This window comes from Callorhinus ursinus, unplaced genomic scaffold (assembly GCF_003265705.2).
Source record: "Callorhinus ursinus isolate GAN/ISIS: 27379988/994484 unplaced genomic scaffold, GSC_fseal_2.0 scaffold25, whole genome shotgun sequence".
Classification (NCBI taxonomy): Eukaryota; Metazoa; Chordata; class Mammalia; order Carnivora; family Otariidae; genus Callorhinus; species Callorhinus ursinus.
The window spans coordinates 36576718-36595091 of NW_027397087.1; the positions used below are offsets into that span (position 1 = coordinate 36576718).

General features: G+C 40.7%; 1 protein-coding gene and 1 pseudogene across 2 annotated transcripts; one reads left to right on the forward strand and one right to left on the reverse strand.

Annotated features, from left to right (window-relative positions):
* Positions 1-5744: 5744 nt before the first annotated feature.
* LOC112833467 (NADH dehydrogenase (ubiquinone) complex I, assembly factor 6-like) lies at positions 5745-6686 on the reverse strand (annotated as a pseudogene).
* Positions 6687-8466: 1780 nt separating this feature from the next.
* Positions 8467-17213, forward strand: TMEM202 (transmembrane protein 202). 2 transcript variants are annotated; one of them, XM_025884487.2, is made up of 5 exons: positions 8467-8570; positions 8790-9045; positions 15721-15873; positions 16211-16342; positions 16796-17213. In XM_025884487.2, exons 1-5 carry the CDS (start codon positions 8490-8492, stop codon positions 16990-16992), a joined length of 819 nt encoding a protein of 272 aa, XP_025740272.1. In that variant the 5' UTR covers positions 8467-8489; the 3' UTR covers positions 16993-17213. The 2 variants fall into 2 exon arrangements, with proteins under 2 accessions (XP_025740272.1, XP_025740273.1); XM_025884488.2 differs by having other exon boundaries at positions 15721-15848; positions 16252-16342.
* Positions 17214-18374: the final 1161 nt, after the last annotated feature.

Consider the following 18374-nt stretch of genomic DNA (forward strand, 5'->3'; position numbering starts at 1 on the left):
CTGAAACCATAAAACTCCTAGAAGAGAACATAGGCAGTAATTTCTTTGATGTTGGCCATTGCAACATTTTCCTAGCTGTGTCTCCTAAGGCAAGGGAGACAAAAGCAAAAGAACTATTGGGGCTACATAAAAATAAAAAGCTGCATGGTGAAGGAAACCATCAACAAAACAAAAGGCAACTTATTGAACGAGAGAAGATAAAAATGGTCAAAGGACTTGAATAGACATTTTTCTAAAGAAGACGTGCAGATTTCCAACAGACTCATGAAAAGATGTTCAGCATCACTCATCATCAGGGAAATGCAAATCAAAACCACAATGAGATATCACCTTACACCTGTCAGAATGGCTAAAATCAAAAAGAAAAGAAATAACAAGTGTTGGCAAAGATCTGAAGAAAAAGGAGCCCTCATGCACCATTGGTGGGAATATAAATTGGTATAGCCACTGTGGAAAACAGTATGGAGGTTCCTCAAAAATTTAAAAATAGAAATACCATATTATCCAATAATTCCACTACTGGGTATTTACCCAAAGAAAATGAGAACTCTAATTTGAAAATATATACCCACCCTTATATTTATTGCAGCATTATTTACAATAGCCAAGCCTAAGTGTCTATTGATAGATATATGAATAAAGATGTGGGATGTACATATATACACACACATATATATGTACATATATATCCCATATATATATCCCATATGTATGCATATAGAATAGAACATTATGCAGCCATAAAAAAGATGAGATATTGCCACTCACAACAACATAGATGGACCTAGAGGGTATTATGCTAAATGAAATAATACAGGGAAAAGCAAATACTGTATGATTTCACCCATATGTGGAATCTAAAAAACAAAACAAATGAATAAACAAAAAGCAGAATTAGATCTCTAAATACAGAGAACAAACGGAAGGTTGCTGGAGAGAAGGGGGTGGGCGATGGGAGAAATGGGTTGAAAGGGAGTGGAAGATACAGGCTTCCAGTTATGGAGTAAGTTATGGGAATAGAAGGTCACAGCATAGGAAATATAGTCAATGATATTGTAATAGTGGTGTATGGTGACAAATGGTAGCTACACTGTGGTGAGCCTAGCATAACATATAGAGAAGTTGAATCTCTATGTTATACACCTGAAACTAATGTAACATTGTGGGTCAACTATACTCAAAGAAATTAAAAAAATAAAATGATACCAAAATGATGACAGTAAAAAAAATGGTATATCAAAGATATACCAGGAGAATGTAAACAAAAAGAACAAGTTAACATCTGACAGAACCCAAGGCAAAACAATTAAATAGAACAAAGGTGAATATTTTTAATAATACAAGGTTCAAGTCACAAAGAAGATGGAAATCATGAACTATCACATAACTAACAACAACAAAATGTATAAATATAAAGCAAAAATTGGAAAAATTATAAGGGAAAAGAAAAGACTATAATTATAGTAAGATAAATTAAAATTTATCTGGGAATATCTTATCAAGTGCAGAAAAAGTAAATAATAGGAACATCCTGAATAATATTAATAATGTGAATGTAATAGATTTAGAATCATTTTCTACACAAGTAAATTTAAAGCTTTGTATCTTACACATTGTTTTTAAATGTCTATAGGACATTGAGAAAAACTGGCAAAAAAAACAAATATTACTAAATTCCAAAAGGTGGAATTCTTTTTTCATTTTTTGAGGTATAATTGACATATACCATTATATTAGTTTTAGGTGTACCACTTAATGATTTGATCTTTGTATATATTGAAAAATGATCATTGCAATAGTCCAGTTAACATCCATCTGCATACATAGTTACATTTTTTTCTTGTGATGAGAAGCAAAAAGTAGAATTCTCATAGGGCATGTTCTTTGACCATAATACACTAAAACTGGGAAAAAAATCTAAACATGCGGATATATTTTTAAAATTCTAAAAAAGGAGCACCTGGTTAGTGTTTGGTTAGGTGTCCGACTCTTGATTTTGGCTCAGGTCATGATCTCAGAGTCCTGTGATCAAACCCTGCATTGGGCCCTGTGCTCAGCAGTAAGTCTGCTCGTGATTCTTTTCTCTCTCTCCGTCTTGCCCCTCCACCCCCCTCTCGTGTGCTCTTTCTGAAATAAATCTTTAAAAAAATAGAAAAATAAAAGGACAACTAAACGTACTAGAAACTTATGCTTTGATTATGATATTGAAATTATTGTAGCTTCCCCTGTGTCCCAAGTTCAGATAGGAAAAAATATCAATATTATATAAAGAATGGCTAATGTATTAATTCAACAAAGCTATATTTTCCTTATAAATGGTGAATAGTAACTGTATATGTTGATATTACTGGTGCAGCCAGTCTGAAAAATAGTATGGAGTTTCCTCAAAAAGTTGAAAATAGAGCTACCCTTTGACCCAGTAATTGTACTACTAGGTATTTACCCAAAAGATACAAAAATACTGATTCGTAGGGGTACACACACCCTGATGTTTATAGGAGCATTATCAACAATAGTCAAATAATGGAAAGACCCCAAATGTCCATCATCTGATGAATGGATAAAGAAGATGTGCATTATATATACAATGGAATATTACTCAACCATCAAAAAGAATGAAATCTTTCCATTTGCAACAACGTGGACGGAGCTAGAGAGTTTATGCTAAGCAAAATAAATCAGAGAAAGACAAATACCATATGATTTCACTCATATGTGGAATTTTTTAAAAAGATTTATTTATTTATTTGGGAGGGTCCAATCAATTCAATAAGGCAAGTTTTGTAAAGGAAGAGACAGAATTATTACTATTTGATGATGATACAATGTTCACTTAGAAAACCCTAGAGATTTAGCCAAAGGAACTATTGGAATTAAAATAACTCAGTCAAGTGGCCTGATAAAAGATAAATACATAAACAAAAATAGCTAATTTATATGTTAGCAATAATAATTAGAAAATGAAATGGGAAAAATGTGATTCACAAAAGCAAGTGGGTTAATGTATGTAAAGCACCTAGCACGGTTCCTAGTAGAGAAGAGGTTATATTAACAAGCTATAAAAATAATATTGATTTCATAGATTCCTAGAGGTGAAATCGCTGAGACAAAAAATAAATTTTTAAGATTCTTGATTTTATACATGCGAATTATTATTTTAACGTTTAAATTATTTAAAATATAGTATACATATAGGACTCTGGTAATCAATGCCCAGATCAAGAAATAGAACATTTCCAGCACCCCATAATCCCCTTATGTGTTCCTCCTAGTCCCTAGTCATCTTCCTCCGAAGGGTATTTCCGGCTTCTGAAAACACAGATTAATTTTGCCTGCTTTGCACTTCACGTGAATGCAATCATATCTATGTAGTCTTCTGTATCTGGCTTCTTTTTTTTTTTTAAAGATTTTATTTATTTATTTGAGAGAGAGAGAGAGAGAGAGAATGAGAGATAGAAAGCACGAGAGGGAAGAAGGAAGAGGGTCAGAGGGAGAAGCAGACTCCCCGCTGAGCAGGGAGCCCGATGCGGGACTCGATCCCGGGACTCCAGGATCATGACCTGAGCCGAAGGCAGTCGCTTAACCAACTGAGCCACCCAGGCGCCCTGTATCTGGCTTCTTTTGCTCAGCATTGTGTTTATGAGATTCATCCATATTGCTCGTGTGCCTGTAGATTATTCATATTGCTATATAGTATTTCATTGTATGAATGTACCACGGTTTTCCATTCTTCTGTTGATGGGCAATTGGGTAGTTTCCAATTTGGGACTATTATGACAGGTGCTGCTATGAGTATGGTAATACATGTCTTTTGGTAGACATGTGGACATTTTGCCGTTGCCTACCTACCTAGAATGAGAAAGGCATTTTTTTATTCAGCTCCAGCAGATACCACCAAGCAGCTTTTCAGTGATTATACCAATTTATACTCCCAACATAAGTGTATGAGCATTCTAGTTGCTCTGCATACTTGCCAGCTCTTTTTCATTTGAACCATTCCGGTGGATGTGTAGTGATATTGCATTATGATTTCTTTTCTTTTTCAAGTGGTTAACCCTTTTATTATCCAATAGAGGTAATTGACAGCAATCACGTGGTACATCAGGTTTCCCCAGAGAGGCTCTGTGAAGTATAGATTCCCAGAACACACCCTTAAAAATGTACAAGACACATTAATATCTGCAGAATACTAATCATGATGAAAGAACAGTGATGCTCTCTACATAACTTATTCCTATACAATATCTGTTTCAGTTTTACAGACCGATTCTTAATCTGGAACAGCAGTTGTCAAATTGTGATCCAGCACAAAAATTAATTGCATGGCACCCCCCACAATTTATAAATTATATACACAGATTAGTTGTCATTTAAAGAAGCACATTTAAATACAAAATAGGAGTTTTAAAAGGTTGAAATAAAATTTGGTATAAATTATATTATTTTCTCTACATATCCATGATCAGAAACTACTTTTACTTAGTTTTAGGTGTTATATGATTAAGGAACCCAAATGTCATACTATGCATTGAGCACCATTCTAATGCTTTTCAAATATTAATTCATGTAATTCTCATAACTACCCTGGGAGAAAGGTACCATTATTTCCATTTCACATATATGGAAACTGATGTATAGAAGGTTAGATAACAGGCTCAACATCAGAGAGCTAGTAAGTAGTACTGCCAAAATTTTAATTGAGGCACAATCATAACTGCTACTCTATTCTTTTTCTGTAAAGATTTTATTTATTTATTTGAGAGAGACAGAGAGAGAGTACAAGCATGGGGAGCAGCAGACAGAGGGAGAGGGAGAAGCAAGCTCCCCGCAGAGCAGGGAGCCCCATCAGGGCTCGATCCCAAGACCCTGGGATCACGACCTGAGCCGAAGACAGATGTCTAGCCAACTGAGCCACCCAGGTGCCCCTACTACTCTATTCTTATTAAGAATCATCTACCTCTACCTCAAAAGTCATTCATTGTTAAATCAATCCAAAATTCCCAGGTGCCCCAGTGCATTATGGTTTTAATTTGCATTTCCCTCATGACTAACAAAGCCGAGCACCTTTTTATATGTTTATTGGCCATTGTCATATCTGGCAAAATGTCAGTTAAGGACTTTGCTCATTTCCTTATTAGGTTGTCTCTCTCATTGATTTGTAAGAGTTCTTTATATATTCTTGCTATGAGTTTTTTGTTAGATACACATATTGAAAAGATCTTACCCACTCTATGGATTGCCTTTTTACGTGTCAATGGCATCTTCTGGTGAATAGAAGTCCTCTTTATTTTATTTTATTTCATTTTATTAAGATTCTATTCATTTATTTGAGCGAGTGAGAGAGAGCACAAGCAGGGGGAGCCGCAGAGGGAGAAAGAGAAGCAGGCTCCCCGCCGAGCAGGGAGCCCGATGTGGGGCTCAACCCCAGGACCCTGGGATCATGACCTGAGCCGAAGGCAGATGCTTAACCGACTGAGCCACCCAGGCACCTTTAGAAGCCCTGTTTTAAAAAAATTCTTGGCCGGGACGCCTGGGTCCTGGGATCAAGTCCCGCATTGGGCTCCCTGCTCGGTGGGAAGCCTGCTTCTCTCTCTGCCTCTGCCTTTCTCTCTCTGTCTCTCATGAATAAATAAAATCTTTAAAAAAATTCTTGGCCTACTGCAAGGTCACAAACATATTACTCTGTTTTCTTCTAGCCAAACTGCTTTTTTTTACCCAATGCCATGAAATTAAGTTCTTCTTCCTCATGACTGAATATACACAGATAATGGAAGTAATGGGAAGCATCCTTCTGCTGTAAAGATGGGTGGAATATATAAAAATTCATTTGCTGAATTTTCTTTAAGTAGTCCTCCAGAGCAACTTGAAGAAAAGCAGGAAATGCTTTCACAAGAACACTTTTGTGGAAGGACCTAGCATGCTTTCAGTGCCAGAGTCCTGGGCTAGCAATGACACAAATATTTCATCTCTCACATTTATAGCTTGGTTCTTCCATAGAAAATCCTCTTGTGAAACACCATGTGTTGTGTTTGTCAAATATACAAATATCCAAGGGAAGGAACGCCCCTCCTCTGCTACCACGATAGGGCATTGCTGTCAAGCACGTGACAATGCCCTGTGCTTTTCCGGCGTGACTTGTGGCATGAGTTGCATGAAGTTCCTGTTGGGTAAATAGTTCTATTGTTAAATGAAGAGGAGAGTTCTGTGCATTTTCAGCAGAATTTTTCAGTTCCCGGATGTTATATGCTTTGTCATCCAAATTTTAGTCTCCTTTACCAATGATTGTCATAAGCCATCTTTTAGTCAGAGTATATCTTTTGATAGCAACTTCCCAGCTGCTTTTTTTTCCTTCAGTTCCCCGTGGTGGGGGCCTGGCTTTTCATTCCCGCTGGGGCTCTGCAGGGTCAGTCTGGGGGCCCAGGAGAGGGGTTTGCCTCTGCTGGTGCCTCATCTAGTTCACTGGCCACCTGCTGTGGTGGTGAAATGTTAAAGGATACACCATCCACATGTTTTTCCAAAACTGCATTCACATCAGTCCAATTGTTTTCTCAGAGACTGAGTCCTCAACCAGCCTGAGCCAGTTCCACATTGAAGGGCACCAGGGCAAGAGTGGAGCTGCAGGATTCTGCAGGGAGGGGCTGGGAGCATAAAAAGCCCCCATAATCTGGTTTCTGCAGCAGCTCCATGTTGTGTCAAGTTGGCACTGGAGGCTCAGGGTCCACTGGCCTCAGCCATGTTCCTCCTGGACCCCGGAGGCTGCAGGGCAGTGGCTGCTAGACAGCCTGGGGACCCCAAATTGCTTTTTAAAGTGGGGAAATAGGGCACCTGGGTGGCTCAGTCGTTAAGCGTCTGTCTTCGGCTCGGGTTGTGATCCCGGGTCCTGGGATCGAGCCCCGCATCGGGCTCCCTGCTCAGCGGGAGGCCTGCTTCTCCCTTTCCCACTCCCCCTGCTTATGTTCTCTCTCTCTCTCACTGTGTCTCTCTCTGTCAAATAAATAAATAAAATCTTAAAAAAAATAAAATAAAGTGGGGAAATAGCAGTATACACAGTCACCAGTTACGCATGAATGCTGGTTTTGTCATATGCATGCAGGCCCTAGCAAGTTCCCAGCTGGCCAGAGCATCCTACCTCTCAGTAGACCTGAGAGTCCAGTGGTGCCTGACCTGTTCCTTCAATAGTTGGAGAGTTGCATCATTTACCAATCAGACACTGGTCACAAAATGACCTGTTACCCCACATTACATCAATATCCTCTCTTTGGTAATGTTCCGGTTTAGTGGTACTAGTGAAGTGGGGACTGGTGACACATCCTGTCCATCAACATTAATATTTCCTCTGTCTCAAGGGGGCCTGTGCCAAGGTCATGCTCCAGCAAACTTGGAAAGACAGTTTAAAAAAGAATAATATGGCTGGCTGGCTGGCTCAGTCGGGAGATCATGTGACTCTTAGTCTCAGGGTCAAGAGTTCGAGTCCCACGCTGGGTATAGAGATTACTAAAAAAAAATAAATAAACCTAAAGAAAAATAAAATACAGGGGCTCCTGGGTGGCTTAGTCGTTAAGTGTCTGCCTTCGGCTCAGGTCATGATCCCAGGGTCCTGGGATCGAGCCCCGCATCGGGCTCCCTGCTTAGAGGGGAGTCTGCTTCTCCCTCTACCCTTTCCCCCTGCTTGTGATCTCCCACTCTCTCTCGCAAATAAATAAAATCTTTAAATATATATATATATATATGTATATATATATTGCTCATTCATTCCTTTAACATTAAATACTGTTCTTTCCAGGCACTAGGCTAAGTGCTGGGAAACAGAGAGTCAAATGACACTTTTCGAGAAAGAGGACATCATGCTAGAGCGTGGACATAAGCTAGCTAAGTGCCAGTTGTCCCCCCACCCCCAGCTGCCATAAAGTATAGGTTTTGACAGGTTGGGGCGGGCGAGGAGAGGGCATGCTCAGAGAAAAGTGTGATAGGGCATTCTGATTCAGCCCAAATTGCGGACTCAGAGTTTATCTGCTCGTGGAAAACAAGAGCAGGCAATGCAGCTGGCAATTAATTTGAATAAATGTCCAGGGTGGGGAACAGGATTGGGGCCATCCCGGCTACTGGTAATCTTGAATTCTAACCGCAAGCTGCTAAGTCCCGAAGCCACCTGAGTTAACTTCTTTATTTGCTGTTAGGGAGCTGTGTCTCATCCATCTTTCTCTCCCAGGTCCTAACACAAAGGCTGACACACAGTAACTGCTGACAGAATATTTATGGATTTCTTTAATGAAGGAGCTGAAAGGAGTCAGACAAGGGAGGGTAGGGAGCAGCGTATACACATGCACCCGAATAAAATGTGATGATTTGTTCCTGATCTGATCAGACCCAGAAGAGGAAACAGACATGGAATCTGGCCCATGGGTTCTGGCCCCTTTTGATTCTGCCAGCACGTGTGGGAGGTGCGGAGACAAATTCCGTGGCAGTTAGAAAGCGAGCCGGCTGCCAAGATGGAGACGAGGGAACACTTAGTCTTGACCTTCTATAATCCTAAGGCTCCCAAAATTCAGGGGAATCGGAACTACCAAAGGGTGAGGAGGTACCTAATTGTAGGTCGGACGGGAGAAAGAGGACTTACCTAAAGGCGGGCCTAGACAGAGTGCCCTAAAGATAGAGAAATATCACCCTGGGTAAGGAGAGACATCCACAGATCAAACCCGCATGGGGATACTTAAGGGAGAGATGAGTGGGAGACCCTGGGGATCAAGGGTGATCTTTTTGGGTAGGCAATATTTCCCTCCTCCTTGTAGCCTACCCTCCCCATCAGCAAACATCCGAGTGCCACGATACCACCCCAGAGGCGGCAGCACCATGTGGATCAGACACACATCTACATCCGAATGTTCTGTGGCAGCCTGTGTGGTTTTGGTCTCCTAATGCTCTTCTGCACAACCCCACTGAACTGGGTACAGTTCCTGGTGGTCAAGAATGGCCTTGAACTCTACGCAGGACTCTGGATCTCATGCAACCATGAGCTGTGCTGGAACCGCACACCCAAACCGCCCTGTGAGTGCCACCAAACCAAATGCCACAGGCCCCACAGTTCCCAGAGCTTTCTGCCACATTGGCTCTTCATCTTTCTTCCTCCAAGATCTCTTTGCCCTCACCGCTCCGAGTCCAAGATGGGTCTCAGGCAAATTGTGGATATAAACATCCTTTTCTCCGGTGTCTCAGTGTACCCCTTCTCCCTCCTACTCCCGGTTGTTTTCTCTCCCAACTTAGTAGTCAATACTCTCTTTACTCTCTGGGAAGAACTCTTTGGGCCTTTATAAGCTGTCACCGTGAAGCAATGAGATGAGTATCCTAATGTGGCTTGCAGAAATAGAAGTAATTGATCAGAACTGGGAAACAAAGCAAAGTGTCTCAGCCTCCATCAGATTTAACTTTTTAAAAAAATTTCTTTAAGATTTTATTTATTTATTTGAGAGAGAGTGAGAGAAAGAGAGAGCACAAGTAGGGGGGAGAGGGAGGCACCCCACTGAGCATGGAGCCCGATGCAGGGCTCGATCCTAGGACCCTGAGATCATGACCTGAGGTGAAGGCAGATGCTTAACCGACTAAGCCACCCAGATGCCCCCAGATTTAACTTTTAAGGTCAATTTGTTCTTCTGCTAACAGTAGAAGGGAAGAGAAATGCATGTCAGATATGTGGTATAACAAATGCCAACTATTTAGAATACATTATTAACGCCAAATTTTACATGAATTTAGGTAAATCTGAAAATGCAATACAAAACATTTAAAAATAAGTTTCTAGGGCTAGAAGATACCATATACATAAGTTTTTAAATCAGAACAAAGACTTAGAGGAAAGACATAACTACACTAAACAGTTTCCCTGTCATCCTCAAAAGATACATTTACATAGAGAAACAGGTATTGTGAAAGAAAACATGCACGAATAAAGCATTTATTTCTCCTTCTCAGATAAGCAGGGGTCCCAGATGCTGGAGGTGGAGTTGGGGGTTGCACGTAGGCTCAACCCTGAACTGGAGCATCTATGGCATGTGGAACTAAGGAGCAGGCCCCTAACAAAAGAGCATCTTCAGCTTAAAAGAAAAACTAGGGAAAATATTTGCAACAAATATGAAAGATAAAAGACTAATGGCCTTGATACTTTTTTTAAAAAGCCAAAAAGGTGAATACCCCAATAAATTCTTGATAAATAGACAATTCATAGAACAAAAACTAAAAGTATCTAAGAAACATCGGAAAAACTATTTTAACCTTAATCATTAAAGAAAGGCAAGTCAAACGAGCAATGAGATAAGATTTTTCAAACAGGACATTAGCAGAGATTTTTATTTTTTTATTTTTTTATTTATTTATCAGAGAGAGAGAGAGGCAGGCAGAGGGAGAAGCAGGCTCCTTGCTCAGCAAGGAGCCTGACGTGGGACTCGATCCCAGGACCCTGGGATCATGACCTGAGCCAAAGGCAGACGCTTAACCGACTGAGCCACCCAGGCGTCCCTAGCAGAGATTTTTAAATGATGATGCACAATGTCGGACACTCTCACATACACTGGGGACCATAAATGGGTACAACCAAAGCAATATGATTATGTATATCTGGAGATTTACACTCATGAATTCCATTTCTAGGGAAATGGAGTAAAAGATATAGGCATAAAAATTGAGCTGTAATCATATTTATGTATTTGTGCCCAGGCTAAAATTCAGGACTTGAGATTATTATTTGAATGTTTAATGAGTCAGAATCTTGGAATTTTGTCACTTACAGTAGAAAATAGTTTATTTCTTGCAGCCTGGAATTCACCTGAGGCCAACTGTTAATGATTTAGAGAACGTCAACTGAGTCCTTTAAGTACACAATTATAAGTCAAGTATCTACCCTGTTTCCAGTGTTAACTAGTCCTAATGCTAAGATCAGTAAGTAGTCTGCAATACAGAGCTTATAATGAATTCCCCAAATGTAATGAGTATGTCCAGGCCGCATCAACCTGTGACAATATGTTATTACTGACCCAAACATTATTATCCAAATTCGAGAACTTTGAATTTTCCCCTACTGATTGCAAGAATTCAGCCGCCTTTCCCATGGTACCCCCTGTCATTTCTGAGAGTTTCATGGGGACTCTCTCTGGTGGGCTCAAGAATATGTGTGCTCATGATCTTGTGTCCTGGACTCACATTAGGCCATTGTGGCTCTGGCTCTGACTTCACCTGGTTCTAGATGACTGATAGCCTCTCTGCTGTAGCTGTTGCTAAAGGAATGGAGAAGCGGTGGGAGGTAGTAGGCACCATCCTTCACTTTTATTGCTAGGTCTCAAGTGTGGGACAGACCCTTCTGTTACCTCCCCTCTAGCACAGGTGAGATCAGACCATAGCGTAAAGGAACGTGTTGCCACAGAGGGTAACTTAAACCATCTGGAAGACTGTGGGAAAGAAGAGGAGGTCTTTTAGTCCAAGCACTGGAGCCTCCAGAGCCAGGGCCCTGGGAACCACTGTACAAGAAACACAGCCAAGCTGTGTGGGGATGCTTAATTCTGGCACTCCAACCAGGTTACCAGGGAACCCAAATCCTCAGCCAATTCCATAGCCTCCTCTCCAGGATGCTAGGTCTCCAACCATGATCTTTTCCATTCCCAAACCTCCTTCTTTTCCTTGAGCCTGGGGAGGTTTTGTCTCAGCCTTCTGTTGTTGGAATGAAGGTGCAATGTCAACAGTGTGGAGGTTTAGATTTGGCTAAATAAGTGGGCCGATCCCTCAGCAGCACCTTCTTCATCCATATCCACACCCCACCTCTACTCACTCAGTCTAGCTGCTTCACAATTAAAAGGATCCTGATCCTTTTGGAGCACTGCCTCCCTATCCTGGCTTTGATTTTTGCTGAAGGACCTAGGGTACAGCAAGAGGAATTCCAGGAGATCCTGCCCACCAGTTATAAACCACCAAATGGTGAGTGTTCTCAGTTCACCGAGAATCATTACTGCTTTCCAGTAGGGTCGTATTGCTTCCAGTCTTGGCAGCTTTTATGTCTTACCCGATGGTGTTCTGAAGTACAGAATCACTGACTGGGACGACCCTGAGGACCCTACCAAGGATCTTACCAAGCTTTTCAAATGATTCGGACTTCTTCCTCTCCAAAATCAAAGTGACATCTCCTCTCTTCCCAGGGCATTAGCTTCATTGCCTTCAGTAAACTGGGGTGTTTGCCTTGCTTTTCCTGAAACCCAAGGCCACATCAAAGAATATTACTAAGGAAATCTTCAGAAATGTTTGGATACAGATGACCTACCCGTGGGTGTTCCTTATATCTAGGGTGCTTCTCTTTTCCTGGACCAAAACTTCTTACTGACAAGTAGGGCCTTTTGTAACTTAGGTCCTAAGATCTTTGAAACTTTGACAAGTAAGCTGCTGTAAAAACTGATGTTTAAAAGCTGACATAGCTTTTGGTCTTATAGGAGATGGTGGCTCAAACTCAGGTTCAGGATGTTTCTTTTGTTTTGCTCAGTGAATTAGAAAAAAACCATAAAGTTAACCAAATGCAGCCATTTTATATTATGGAGCTAAGTGTTCAGTTTGGTCAAATAATTAGTTGTGTATGACTAGTAGGCTTGCTTCCTTTGGAGGTGAGACTATCCTATGCTGCAAATCTTTAGCTGTTCCTTTGGAGGTGTGAGTGATCTTGTTTATGTAGTTTCAGGAGATGAGGATCTAAGACAGAGAAGATTGGAAGAACATGAAGGCAAGTTTTCCCCTCATTGGTGGAAGAAAGACTAGACCATAACATATATTAGACAGGACTTAGACTGGATATCTCAGTATACTTTTGTGTTTTATTTCATTTGAACTAGCATAAGCTAAAGAGTGAATCTAGGGGTGCCTGGGTGACTCAGATGGTTAAGCGTCTGCCTTCAGCTTGGGTCATGATCCCAGGGTCCTGGGATCCAGCCCCATGTCCAGCTCCTGGCTCAGCAGGGAGCCTGCTTCTCCCTCTGCTTCTCCCCCTGCTCGTGCTCGCTCGCTCTCTATCTCTATGTCTTGAATGAATAAATAAAATCTTTAAAAAAAATAAAGAGTGAACTATTCATGAAGATTCAGAAGAATCTCATAGATTCCCAAAGGCAGGAAGTTTGTTGTACCTTAGGAGATTCCAGAAGAGACTGGGATCTCAGACGAAGAAAATCAAGCCTACCACTCAGTCTCTCTAGAGTTGCTTTGTCATTCATCTTTGTTTATACTTTGCTTTATCACTACAGCTCAGTTTTCCTTGTTTATTAGTGTGCAAGTGCCCAAAAAGTGGTATCTCAGTCTGGCTATGTATCTTCTTGGTTCAAGCAAGCAAAAAAGGAAATTAGCATCAATCAGTCTCAAATCCAAATTTCCAAGCATAAGAATCAAATTGGTCCAACTTAGGTCAGATCTCCTTCCTTTTTCCAATTAGCTATGGTCAGGGGACTATAGGCAAAGGGCCAGGGCTATAGGCAAGGGCTGCTAGGTCTTGTGGGGGATTGTGGGCTAAATACCATGAACGATGCCTATCACACTGGGCTTCATGCAGCTCAAAGCAGGCTGATGGTTCTGACTGGCTACATATCCTGCGATTCTGAATGACCCGGGTTTCAGGAAATGCGTTGCTCTTGGGTTATCATGTTTTAATGTGGCTAACTTGTTTTGGCCACAGAACAACTCATCTCTATGGGTAGGCGTGGGGTTTCTCTTCACGGACTTTACTATTATCGATGATGTTAGTAAGTGGTGATTTCTAGAGAACAAAATAAGACTTAAGAGGCAGATCTTAAACTGGGATAAGCTTTGATATAGTTTCTTCTCTCTGGGTTACTTGGAAGCTGGACTAGGATTCTCAGGCATAGAAGTGCTTAGAGAACTTTCAGTGGTAGAGACAAGTTGGCCCCTGTTACTTTGAGAAAGGAAAAAAGCTAGCCAAGTAGGCACCCTCTAAAGGATACTACAGAGACTGCAGGATCTGTAGCATCTCAGGAGAGCTATATTTACTTGCAATTGTGTATTATCTTTTATTTCTTTTTTAAAGGTTTTTATTTAAATTACAGTTAGTTAACATACGGTGTTATATTAGTTTCAGGTGTACAATACAGTGATTCAACACCTCCATACAACACCCAGTGCTCATCACAACAAGGGCATTCCTTAATCTCCATCCCCTATTTCACCCATTCCTCCATCCACCTCCGTGCTGGTAACCATCAGTGTGTTCTCTAGAGATAAGGGTCTGTTTCTTGGTTTATCTCTCTCTCTCTCTCTCTCACTTTTTTTCTCTTTGCTTGTTTGTTTTGTTTCTTCAGTTCCACATTTGAGTGAAATCATATGGTATTTGTCTTTTCTCTGACTTCTTTCGCTTAGCCTAATACTCTCTAGCTCCATCCATGTCATTGCGGTTGGCAAGATCTCATTGTTTTTTATGGCTGAGTAATATCAAGTATATTTATAGATATATGTGTAGATATAGATACCTATCTATATCTATATATCTGTATCTCATCTTCTTTATCCATTCATCAATCAATGGACATGGGCTGTTGATTATGTTTCCATAATTTGGCTATTGTAGATAATGCCACTATAAACATTGGGGTGCATGTATCTTAAAAAATTGCTGTCGAAGTCAAGGGAAGGATCTGTTTCATATTAGGGAGGTGGTAGCAAAAAGTAATGTTTATCATGCCCTTTCTTCTCCCTTACCAACATCCAGTCTGCAGAGAGCAGAGATCTTGAGCCAGGAGATGAGGAAGGAAGCAGTGTTATGGTACTTGGGTAAGGGCTCTGGAGTTAAAGAACTCTAGCAGACCTCTCCCTGAGCAAACGTGAGGCAGGGTCTTGAGGGACTCTCAAGAAAAACAAAAACAAAAACAAATCGAAGATATTTTTAGGGTGTTAAATTCCTGCAATCCAGTAAATTCAGGCTTGAAATCATTACAGTATGGGGGTTTAAGTAAATGGGACTTCATTTTGTAGTCATAGGCTGACAAGGCTTGTGCAGATAGATTTTAAAAGAGAAAAAGAGAAAAAACAAATAGAAACAAATTACAAGTCCAACAATGGTTAAATCATTAAGCGAAATATGTTAATATGATAAATTATTTGGTAGCCATTAAAAATGATGTTTACAACACGTGACTGGGGAAAAATATCTTACCATTTAATCTTAAGAAAAAAAATCACTTGATATTCAGTATCATACCCACTATGTACAGAGGATAGAAAAATACTGGAAAGAAATAATATAAAATGCTAACAATAGCTGCCCTGGGTAGTGAGATTGTGGCTGATTTTTTTCCTGCTTCTTGGTACTTTTGTAGCCTTTCCAATGCTTATATTGAACAATGTATTACTTTTAGAATTAGAATTAGGAATAAGAAAATGTTTTAATATGTGTCGTGATGTTAGAGTCACACTTCTTAGAAGCTAGTTTACATCTAAGTTAAATGGGTTAATGCATCCAGAACTATTTGTATATTATCTTCAGTTTTACAACAAAGGCTTTGCCTTCACAGTAAATAAATTCTGAGTATCAATGGAAAAACTGGGAAATAAGATCCTTATTTGTGCCCTGGATGCCACATGACAAGCCCTGCTTCATCTCCTTAGTTCTCATGCCCTTCTCTAAGACTCTTTCTGGTTTTAAGAGAGGTCCCCTGCTGGACTAACCAAGCCTTCCCTTTCTCCTTCCCTTGGCAGATTACCTTCAGTTTTCCAGGGCTTTCTTCCTTATCTCTCTCTTCTCCACACTCGTTACCCTTGGCTGGCTCATCAGCTCTTGCCTGCCTAGAAGAGGAAGCTTAATAACCACCAACTTGGATCTGAAGGTATCCGTACTCAGCTTCATCTCAGGTACAGACCTAGATTGGCAGGGTAATACCAGGGTGAAACTGTCAAGGGGACCAAGTTTCTCCCTGGGCCTTTCATTCTCTTTCTCTTGTCCCTTTCCTCTTCTTCAGTATCACATCAAGTTGCCAGCCACCTGTCCTATCTTACTGTATAAAACACACTTCAGCTGATTTAGCCCGGGGGAGAGGTAGAAGCTCGTTTCTTTTTCCCATCTTGGTCAATCCCTACATTTTAATTCTGCCATACCTATGGCATCTGGAAGCAGAAGGAGAGTTGGGGGTGGTGGTCAAGGCAGACTGAAGACACTGATGGGTTGTGACATCTTTTCTTCTGGTCCTAGCCATCTCCCTGCTCCTCTGCCTCGTCCTATTTCTGGCACAGGTTCACTGGCATGCTAAGGATGCCTTGGAGCCAGATCTCCTATGGGCCTATCATATTAATTGGTGGAGTGACTTCTTATACACGTTTTCTGGTGAGTCAATCCCCTTATGCAAGAAGGATGGAAGAGGAAGTCACTTCTTGAAAGGGAGGTAGAAGTCTAGGAGAAATAGAAGCACTGACTGTTGCTATTTAGAACATTCATACATGGAGAGGCAGCATGGTATGGTGAGGAAAGCATGGATTTTGGAGTCTGGAAACCTAGATTTAGCAACCTGTTCTACCATTAACTGAGGCATGCTCAGGTTGAGTGACTTGCCTAAGACTACACAGAAAGTCGTAGAACCATCATTTGAATCTAGGAGGTTCAAGCTTTGTCTTCACCATGTGAGAAATACTATAATGCAATGATAGCACAGGAGGATAAAGTAACTGTGCTGGGGGAGAGGAGGGTTGGCTTTTAGAACTGAGGAAAGCATGAGTAAGAATTTTAAAAGTCTAAAGACTATCTATCTATTGAAACTCACCTCAAATTCTTCTCCTCTAGGGATCATCTCCTTCCTCAACTACATAACTTTCAGATTTCCTTCCCTTGATCGAAATGTCAGTGCGATTCCCATAGAGCAGTCAAGGCTGGGGGTTGGTCCAGTGACTACAGTAGTACCTGATGAAGATGAAAGGTTAAAGTCTGATAAGGAATCTCCAGTTGAGGAAGAGAAAACAGCCCCAGAAGCAGAACCGTGATGGTGATAGGAAAACCCAACTACTGCTTGTCTTACAAACGGAGGAGAGGCTGAATGGGAAATGATGGTGCAGATTCTAGGAAACTCTCCTAATATCATGTCCATGTTACTGAAAGAGAAAGCATTAAAGCTGCTGAAATGTGTTTTGTGTGCACTGGATCTAAAATATGTATTATAGTCATAAAATAATAAAATTTTACTTAAAAAATTTCTAAGAGAAAACATCAGTGGTTATGGTCGTGAATGAAAGAAACTAATAACAGATGCATTGGGTAGATCAGAGATATCTTTGGGCATCAGGGATCTTACAGACCAGAAGGATTCATGGAGAAAGATGCCACCTAATTCTACTTGAAATTTTCTTTTTATGAGTGGCCTTGGGCACACTCAGGGTGGAAGGCATTTTATCAATATTGTTGAATCTGAATTGCAGATCATTACCAGCAATGGAATGAATATGAGTGGCAATAATATCTACAATCCAAAGAAGCTGAAGGGTGCTGGGGGGGTGGTTCTGGGGAATCCATGAGGTCCCATTTCCTATGAGGATTGGTAATTTGGAACACTTACAGTCTTATTACTGAACCCAGTGCTTCTCCCTAGGTGGGAAAATATCTTAACCAGGTCCCCACAAGCTCTCTGATATTCTACACAAAATTTATGTATGCACTTTTCTGTGAAGAGAGCCACAGACTCCATCAGATTCTTGATAGGCCTGTGACTCTTTTGACTCCTTAGGCATCAATTTTGTTTTAATGAGCCAAATGAGGCTAAAGGACTTTCTTCAGCCTAAGTATCTGTGTGAATCAAGTTGAAAGATTAGTCCATGTTTTACACACCCTTAAAACTAAGTAAAGGGGGGGGTGTGATGATTTCAGGCCATCACATAAGTCTTTTGATGCCTAGAGATCCCTTTCAAACCCAAACCAGATTCCATGCAGAAAGTCCCTGACATCCATTTTGTCCTTTATTCCTTTAGAAGCTACCATGACTACTCCACTGGTTGAGGTCCATACTTCTCCTCCCCAAATCTAGCAATGGAATGGACTAAAATGCCCAACATCACCCCTTGCTGCTCTTAAAGATAAGCTTTTGGGTCCTTTTGGTTTAATTTAGAGATTTATTGGTAACCTTTGTGGAAAACCAACATAGCAGACATGGAGCAATTATGTAGTTCTTTTTTTTTATTTGAGTGGTTCTTACAATTTATGTAGTTTTTATAATCCTGGTCCCTGATCAGGAATACCCAAACATTTCCAAATGGTAACTGAAAGACCATTAGATTAATATTTTTTAAGATTTTATTTATTTATTTGAGGGAGAGAGCATGAGTGGGAGGGGGAGGGGCAGAGGGAGAGGGAGAAGCAGGCTCCCGGCTGAGCA